The 10,336-nt window shown below is 29.7% G+C and overlaps 1 protein-coding gene across 1 annotated transcript; it reads left to right on the plus strand.

The window, feature by feature from the left end:
- The first annotated feature begins 6,791 nt into the window (after window positions 1-6,791).
- LOC129913201 (uncharacterized) lies at window positions 6,792-9,355 on the plus strand. The gene has a single exon (XM_055991757.1). It carries the CDS (start codon window positions 7,038-7,040, stop codon window positions 9,159-9,161), a length of 2,124 nt encoding a protein of 707 aa, XP_055847732.1. The 5' UTR covers window positions 6,792-7,037; the 3' UTR covers window positions 9,162-9,355.
- The last annotated feature ends 981 nt before the right edge of the window (window positions 9,356-10,336 follow it).

Here is a 10,336-nt window from a genome sequence, read left to right on the forward strand (position 1 = left end):
TATTTAAAAATTAGAATGAAGAAAATTATTAAAGAATTCTTAAAAAAACTATTGATTCTTCTTTTCTTTAGAACTGTCCATTAAAATATCACCTGCATTTCTTTATCCTATTCTCTATAAACCTACGTTTGCTAATCGGAAGTTAATATATGTATATTCCGTAACTGAAATATAATTTTCTATTCATTTCATAGTTATGGACGTCTTTACTTAGATACTTGACTAACCACATCATTTAAAAAAAAGAAATATTTTGATTGAAGTAACCAAAGAGAATAAAAAAAACTTATAGATTAAAAAAAAAAAAAAAATAAAATGCAATCAAAAATCTTGGAGCCGTTTTTTAAGAAAACTTTTAACTCCCAAGTTTCGCTTGGGTAGTTCAGGCCTCACCTCGAAAAAGAGGCAGAAAGATAGATAGAAAGAATTGCTTTACCCAAAAGTAAATATAACATTGGGTTTATTCCTTCTTAAAGAAGTGTAGGTAAGTAGGTAGGCACCTACAAATTTCCATATATGCACTATTTCTTATCGTCAATAAAATTTCAATAAATTCCTAACCATTAAAGGCAATAACAATTGATAATTCGTAATAAAATGATTATAAATTTTTATCTGCAAAAGAAATCACAGTTGATACTTCAAGTTAAATAATTTTACTATGTCAAACATTGAGCATAGCTTATCACAGCTATCATTTTAAGACAAAGTGCAATAAACTAATTGTCTGTACTTCTAGACAACAGCTTTACGAAGTTTGGAAAAGTGAAATATTCTATACAATTATATGTAATATTGTCTGGCGGGAAAACACCCCAATATAAAGCACGTATTTTACACGCTTAACTTTTGTACTTGATATTGGGTTTTTAGTGATTTCACATTCAAAGCTTAATATCTTAAATTCTTGAACAGCACGTTTATTTAGCAACTTTATGGCAACGTTAGGATTCTTAAAAAAAAAATGTCTGCCAATTCGTTAGAATAAACGGATGGGTCGCTTTCCTTTGAATTTAGTAAACCGAAATCAAGGAGCGTTTTTTCAAAACTCAACAAACGCATTTTTTGCGAAAATGAGTTACCTATTGGTATCGAAATTTTTGGCACGACCAGGCGCACAAGATGACAAAAAATATATATTTAAAAAGTGAAAAGTTTTAATTTAAAAAAATATTTAAAATCGAGCATGTTTTCAAAACTCAACAAATTTATTGGAGGTTTTCCCAAAACTCAAACTCCACAAAGTTTGCCTGTGGTTGGAAAGTAATTATTATTATATGGGTTGTTTGGTTTAAGTTGTTTATTGGTATTGGTTTATTGGTTTTTTCGATCATTTCAAAAAAAAAATTGAAAACAAAGTGGATCAGGATAAATTTTTACTCAAATTTATCCAAATAACATACCCAAAAAAATGCCGCACTGAACCCTACGCCCGAAGAAAGAAGCCACATGCAACAGCGACTAAGTACTTCATAAACACAAAAGAAAAAAGTTTGTAACCAGCTTTTTAAAAATATCTTGGGAGTATCTGAAAGTAGACTGGCAATCATAGCCAAATATGACCTGCATGAAATGGGCATCCCAAGATAGAGACGAGGATGAAACAGGACTAAACCCGTTGATTCTGAAAAAACAACTGAGCTGTTAGAGCTCACATTTCATCTTTCTACTGCCGCGAAATTCATTACTCCAGAAATTATTGTTGGTGATAATATAACTATTATACTGATAAAATACGACCGGAGAAACATTTAAAAGAGCCGCTATTGTTTTTGCTGGGTCTTGATTTTAGATTCTTTCAATTTTGTCATTAAAAAGTAACTTAAAATCAGGTGTTGCAAATTATTTAATGTACCAATTTTTTTTTTATTTTGTGCAGAAAATCACCAAAAATCAAAATAAAGATTTTTGTGGTAGATACGTTTAAGAACTTATAAAGTTTTAAAGTTCAATTTGTAATGGGTTATACAAAAAATACAATATTATCATGTGTCTTGTGTCAGTTGCTAATATTAAGTATTCTTATATTTCCTGCTGCATCTTCCAAAATTCGTATAGTTCTGAGTCGAAAAATACTAAAAGCCTGGGCATTAGTGGAACTACCTGATAGAGTAACTCTTTCATTAGAAAGTACTCATATATAGGTACATGTACAACACATATTCTCTTAATGCTCTGAATAATTACGTTCGTTATGTAAGATTTAACATTTGACATCGTTACTGAACGCCAAAGTGACTAATTCATAGATAACTTTTCAACTGGCCACCACTTAAGCTTATCGCTGCAGAGTTATTGTAAAATGGAATTTCAACTACACCTGTCTGTTTATTGGTATTTTATACCTTTATTTCCTTTATTAATGTTTTTTACATTAATTATTTTATTATTTTATAATTGTTTAACCTTGGTTAGTGGACAGAAATGATTCAGTCGTGACTGACGCACCACTTACTGGATAATTTTAAGTTCCTTGATTGCATTAATTAATCTATGGTCTTTTTGTTCTGACCTGCTTCAAATGTTCTTTTTTTAAAATTAATTTAAAATCTGTAAATATAAAGTGTTTCTAATTTTCATATAGGTAATATACTTCGGTAAAATAAGATAGGGCTCTAACCCAACTAAAACAGTTATTAAATCAATTTTAAGTTCAAAAAGAGTAATAATATTCTAAAACGATGTCAGCGCCATATTCCAATTTATTTACTTCATTTTTGTTAGTCATGTCATGTATACAAACTTTTAATAAAAAATGCCGAATTTTTATAGCTACATATGTCTTGAATTTAATAACGAGAAAAAAAGTAAATAAACAAGATATATATATGTATTTCAAAAGTAATACTCAACAACAAATCATGATTTAGTAATTAGCTTGCCAGACAAATTGTCTGGAATTAAACCGCAGGTGTTCCAGTTATTCATAAATTTTTAAATTTTATTAGATACCAACAAAAATGTTCATAATTTTGTGTTTATTTGTTTTACATTTTTATCAATTTATTTGTTTTTATTTTGATGCTCTTATTTCTTATTTAACGTGTTTATGAGACATTTGACAATTATTTAATACGAATAGAATATTTTTTTTGTATATATACAAAAATGTTTGCAAAACTTTACTGAAGGATAAGTATTGGTTTTGTAATAAAGAAAAATATGAAATGATGTTAATAAAACCCAACCTATTAACAAATACACCGGCAGATCCAGAGGGTGGGGGCACTTTTTTCGTTATTTTTTTTTTACATTAGTGTTTTTAAAACTGCGCAACCCGCCACAACATTGCATAACCTATATATGTATATTGAACTGCTGGATATGTAGAACAATCTTGTATTTCAAGAGTTTGCACCTCTGAAAATAAAGACCCCTTGAAAAAAAAGCGACCCTTACTTACAGACTTTTGAATATTATGTTATTGAGAAAATTTTTCCAGTGATAGGTACCTTTAAAAATATGTAAAGAAATAGTGTTCCAAATTTCAAAAGAATCGGTGCAGTAGTTTTGAAGCTATGAGGGGCACCGGCTTGAAAACATTAGTTGTGGGGAGAACGATTTAAAGTTTTGAACCCTGGACTAAAACGTTCGTAAGCGAAGTATTAATATACTCATAACTTGGTCAATTTGGCTCCAATTTGAACTCAATATTCTTGAGATATAAAAAAATTGTATTGCAAATAAAAAAAACAAAACTAGGTTTCCCAGGAAAAAAGTACCTATGTATGTTTCAGTTTTTTTACTCTTAGGAACTTTAATATTTTTTATTAGAATGAAGTCTTTAGTATTTGACTAAAAACTACGAGGTCATTAAAAAATGGTATAAATATGTCCATAATATTGCAAAATTTTATACAAAATCAATTGAAAAACGAAAACATTTTTTTTCTACATTTCATCTTTAAAACTTAATTTCTCAAAAACTATTTAATGAAACAACTTGACTCAAAAAATAAAATAAATAACTGGCTTTAAGAAAAGTTATAGCACAGGGTTGTACGTGCATTTTATGATTTTTAATATTTTTTTTTTCTCCCGGCTAATTGGGAGGTAAGTGGGTTGGGTAAGCACTTAAGTGGCTTTTACTGTACCAAGAAAATGAAAATTTTTCCTTCCGAATAAATTTTTTGTCATTTGGTACCTATTTGATGTGGAAAATGTGCCCAAATACTTTTGGCCAGGTTTTAGACCAAAATACCGCACTGTGCGTAGTTAAAATTCGCTGCTTGTCAGTCAGTCGTATGATACTTCATTTTATTTCTAACTGTTATTTTTTTGGCAATCCATAGAAAAAAATCCTGGATCCGCCCTTGAACAAATAGCTTATTTTTAACATTTATAGATAGGTATTTAGGATTTCAATTGCTTTATCTTTTAGCTTCGTGGCTGAAAAAGTGGAATGGGTTCTAAAACAGGTAAATAAAGAAAATAGACTGTCAAATTATACAGTTTTTGGCGTTTTTCAACTTTTTTTCTTTGATGTACCTACTTTAAAAAAGTGGCTATAAGCATTTTTTGTGCTTCTTTTACTCAAAGCAACGCAAGAAATATTTGTAAAAGCAATACAGTATTTAATATAAACCCAGATGTGCATTTTATTTTGTTAAATGTGACCTCGGAAGGTCAGGACAGGGGCGTACACACCACACAGAGAAAACAACTTATTATAATGAATCATTTTCTACACAAGAGACACAAATTAGATTCTCAACGGCCCAAAAAAAATACTTTTTTGAAAGAATACCTAATTATTTTATATCTTAGAAGCCCAAAAAATATTACTTGAATAATATTAGTGACCAACAAATGATACATCAGAGGCCCAACAAAAAAAAAGTAGGGCGTATACGTACTTTTTATTTGTTCTTAGTTTCTATATCAAAAAAAAATTAGTCTTGTCCTGTAGCCCCGGCAACTTAACGTACGCCTCTGGTTCAGAAAAACAAAATTAGTTGGTTTTAAAATCAAAACATGAATATGTATTAGAATTTGAAATTTTAAGCAATTTGATGTGCTATTAAGTGGTAATGTATTTTTGCGAATTTCGGTATCACTTATTTTTTTAAACTAAAGCGAAACTATTAATAAAGAAATAGTTAACACCCAGTTTTTATATATAAAATTATTGCAATTTATAATTTATAACTGAACTAAAAAAATTGTTTTCTTATTTATTTCAGGATTCACGTAACATCACTCTACAAAATAAACCCACAAACTCTACAATAGAAAAAAAAACTACCAGCATTTATGATCGAATGAAAATTAATAACCAATTGCAAAACGAACTAGTCGTTTTTTAAAAAGCTTGTTCTTCAAATACAAAAAAGGCAAATTTCCTGTAGGTCAATTTAGGAGAAATTGTAAAAAAAAATCAAAGTTCATCTCATTCATGGTTAAATTTTTTTTAAATCCCTAAAGTGTACTATTTTGCAACAGCAATGATGACATCACTCCATTTAAACATGTTTTCAGAACACGCAAACTTTACTATGCCGATTAGAAAGTTCATGAAAACCTTTAATTAAAAATAATTACTTACTTAAAAAAAAGTCATAATCACGTTACGTTCAATGATTGGACAACAAAATTAAGTTCACACATTCCCGGACCTAAGAAATATGATGCATCTTTTAGTCCAGATGTTGAAACAAAATCATAAACAAATAATTAAATAAATTCCCCCAACAATAAATTACCATCACCATTCGAAAGCGTGATTTATTCTGAAACTTAATCATTATCAAAGTTCAAAGAATATAGAATAATAAAAATAAATATGTGTACAAAATAAAAATTGAGTGAAATTCAAAATAAAAACAATGCAAAAACTCAACATTATTTCATAGCCTTCACCTCAATATTGATTGATTACTCTTATACAAACGAGATCAATACAAAATTTTGATTTCTTCGAAACAATAAACCTACTTCAACAACTAGATACTATTAAACTAATTCTAATTAATAAAATTTTTTAACGAAAAAAATCCACTCAATTCTTTTTACTCAAATCGAGAACTAGTATTTTTAACCACAAATACCAACTTACAAAAATTGCAATTTCATGAGATTTTTACAAGTTACCTAGTTGCAGATGTTAAAATTCACCTCACATAACAATTTTATTGGTAATACAACAAAACTGAAAGAAAAACCTCACGCAAAGAAATAAAAGAAAAATGGTGCAATATTTTCCATTCTCTTCCCATAATCTATGATTCTCTCATCTGCTCTAAAAAGACAACAAGAGATACTCGGATAGAGAACAAAATACGGGTATTTTTTTTCACAAAAAAAAAAACTATATCAACGCCACCGATACTCACCTCAAAAAACAAAATGCCCACCGGAGATCAACTAAGAGAATATCAACAGAGACTCGTTTCAGTTTATTTATAAATAAATTAATATAAAATTTTTGATCTCAGACACAGTTTCTTGAGGGAAATTTATATTCCAATCATTAACAGTTACAGTTGTGAATATCACACTCAAGAGTGAAGATCTATTTTCGCGGAATCTATAAAAAATCTAAAGAATAAAATAAAAGGAAGAGTAAATTCAATCAAAGTTAAAGACTCTTCAATCGAATTTATTGAATTAAGTTAAAGAAAATATTGGAAAAAAAGATCTTAAACTCAACCGGTTTAATCTAAAATGAAGATCGCCTACTGATCAATTTTTATCTAAAAGGACGTTGTCGTGAAAAAATCGTAAGAAAACAAAAAAAGATCTGTATGAGTGCAAATATTAAACAACCTTATTCGGAATTAATAAGAGTGTACTAAATTACATTGAAATGTAAAATTCGACAAAATGAGTCGAAAAAAATCGTAAAAATATTACAAATAAGTGTATCCATGAAATTCGATCAGTTTTGACGGGAAATATATCAATAAGATCGTGCAAATGCAAAATTCAAATCCGGAAATAATACAAAACGAGAGACGTTCAATAGAAGAAAAAAAAAAAAAAATCAGTTGGCAAATAGCCAACAATTAATTAAAAAGTAATAATTAATATGAACAAATATGGCAATAGACTTTGTAATTTTTGGTTTACTGTTGATATCGTTCACAATAAATTTGCTGCCATTAGGTGCGTTCTGGGTGACACCCGCCTTACGAACAACGGCTAATCGTTTTGTTATAAATTTATTAATAATTAATTTAATCGGTTGTTGCATACTAGCACCAACATTATTTTTAAGTGGCAATATGTTGGCGACAGTGGAAATTAATGAAGAAAGTGTTGGTATTATTACCAAAAATAAAGCTTCCGAATTTCTTCCCAATGAACAGAGAGATCAAATGCTGCAACAGGATTCAGTAGTTGAGACTAATTTTGATAGGAATGTGAGCAAACGTTCAGAAAAAACATTCCAATGCAATTTCACGTATAATTGCCAACAGCTGAAAATTGAGGATCGAAGTGAGAAAATTGTGATAACCGAAGTAAATGAAAAGTATTTAAATGATATGATCGTTGATACTAGAGTAAAATTTAGAGATAATTCAAGAACATTGGAATCAACAATATTGACGAGATGTTGGACAATTGATTTGGCAGCTGCATTGGGAGCATTATCGGTGCTTTTAGTGGTTGGAGATACTTGGATGGCTGTGAGGGATCCATTGCGATATCACAGTCGGATATCGGGAGTGAAGTCATATATTTTGATAGCTATGACATGGGTTTTTGGGATACTCTTTGGACTGATATCAGCATTGAGGGAGATTAATTTTCAATGTAGTGCAGTGATTGAGAAAAAAATATACATCTTGCCAGGGCAAATTGAAGTTTCTGGAATTACGACGAGCATGATTTTTAACATGGTTTTTGCATGCATTTATTTCATTGTCATTATATTGTTGCCATTTGGATTCGTTTGTGGAATGTACTGGAGAATAGTGTCAGAAGCCAAAGAAAATGGTGTTAGAATGCGTCAAAATGGATCATCTCCACTGCTTCACAATGCAGTGAGTGGGCATAGAAATTCGTTAACTAACACACCGTCATTTGGAGGTTTACACATGAAAATCGATAGGAAAAGATGTCGGAGGGATTCGATAGTGAGAATTGCAGAAGCTAAAAAGCTTACATTGCCTCCTCTTTCAGAGCCAGAAGAGTGTCCGTCAGGAGAGGAAAATTCAAATAATATTTCACGGCCTGTTTCAAGTGTAAGTAATTCAGAAATTAAGAGGAATTACTCAGTAAAACAAATTTCACCTTTGGGACAATCTTCACAAGATCTCATTGATCCGACGTTTCGACAGATACAATCAACACCAAATTTACAAAAATATCATCAGATTCGTCGGGAATCTTTAAATGGTTTCGATCCAACATCTAACAACTATCGTAACATAGCCCATCAGAGTCTTCAAAACCCAATTACCAATGGCGGCTCTCCCAAGTCACTTAGCTATATGTCATCTATTCGACGGCGGCTATCAAACGCTTCATCACTTTTCAAACAGCGCGAAGAGTCACGTGCAGCTCGCATCAGTATTTTAGTGGTTATAATGTTCCTAGTATCTTATCTGCCGTATGGCCTTCTAGTATTACTGCAAGGTCGAGTGGTTGAAAATTTTTCACACTCAACACAGCTAGCAGTTTTTATGATTCTCCTCGCGAATCTCAGCTCACCGTTTATCTTTGCTTATAGAAATAAGCAAGTTCGTCATGGTGTAACGCGGCTCTTTGGCTTGGATGCCCGTTCAAAAGAGCATCGTTTACAGCGGAAGGGTATCTTTTTACGTTATGGTACCAAAGCCCGAATTAGCGTAAGACGAAGTAGCAGTAAAGTTTCAGCTTATTCGATGAATTCGTGTAAATACCTAACGCCAATTCTTAAACATACTAATAGAACTTTAAGAAATAAAAATGGAGAAAATAAACTTAAAACAAACAACACATTCCCAACAAATAATAATGCACAAGAAGCAAAATGCTCAGATAATTCAACGATAACCCATCAAAGAAGCAACATATCGGAGAATATTGATGTTTTTGATACAACAATTAATATCCATCCAGATGATTCACATGAGAAGTTTTCAATTTTCAAAATATTCTGCAAGAACTCTTCTAGTCGTAGAAGCTGTGCCACCACACAAACCTGTACTGATGCATCAGAACCAATGGAGGTGTAGTGTTATAGAATCACCATTCAAAAATTGAAAAACGTAGGTACCTTTAGTCAAAAAAAATTATTTTGAAAAAAAAAAAATAAACAAAAATGTACAATTAAGAGGTAAAATTTATTTACTTATACCAAAAAAATCTCTTAAATTAATAACTTAACCAAAAAATTCGTATAATTAAAATATTTAAGAGGATCAACTAAGGTCAATTGATTTTTATTCAAACTTAAAAAAAAAAAACTATATAAATATAATTAGGTAAAATATTTATTTATTTATTTATAATAAAACTGCTGAATATAATAATTATTATCTAATAAAAAAAAATCAACAGCTTTGTCTTGCTCACCTAAATTCTTAAAATAAATCCTAATTTAATTTAATAGCTAATTTTTTTAATTAAAAAAGTATTGAGATCATTGAAAATATAAAGCTTTTACTTAAAAATCGTTTGTATTACATAACAAATACACGAACTTCTAGTGAGATCTGAATCAATACAAGTTTGACATAAAAAAAGTACAAATCTCCCCTGTATCTTGTAAATGAAAATGTAGGGCTCTATTTCTGTTTTCGCTGTGATTTTGGGTTTTGTCACCATTGCATGAAATGATGTGCATACAAGTAATACCTTTCAATTTTACTTAACGAAGTATGTTTTTTTTATTTATTCCAGTAAAATTTTTATTTAAATTATTTACAAAAAAGAAACTACAAATAAACATTTAATAGGTAGGTACTAGGTACCCCATTTTCAGCAAATTAAAATTTATTCATTCGAAAGTTTAGTTCTACAAACAAAGATTTTCAAATAAATTTTTACAAAAATCCTGATTATTTTTTTCATATAGTGATTATAATAATAATTTAAGGCTTCCTAAAAGCGTTTATCAAATATGTTATATCAGAACATGCGACTGTAGGTGTATTTACATGTTTATCTTTTCTATAGCAAATAAAACAAACTAAAAACCAATTTTTTGCATTGTTTGTAGTTTATAGGAATTTAAGATAACATAAACATTTTTACAGTTATATACCTACATGAAACAATTATTTTTGATATTTTCCCAGCAAATTAAGAGTCAAGCAAGTCCCTACTTATGCATTTATATTAGTCTTTGAAATCCAGCCTTCTCGATTTTTACTTTAAGTTTTTAAAGGTTAAAACAAAAATATATATT

This window comes from Episyrphus balteatus, chromosome 3, assembly GCF_945859705.1.
Source record: "Episyrphus balteatus chromosome 3, idEpiBalt1.1, whole genome shotgun sequence".
In the NCBI taxonomy this organism is placed as follows: domain Eukaryota; kingdom Metazoa; phylum Arthropoda; class Insecta; order Diptera; family Syrphidae; genus Episyrphus; species Episyrphus balteatus.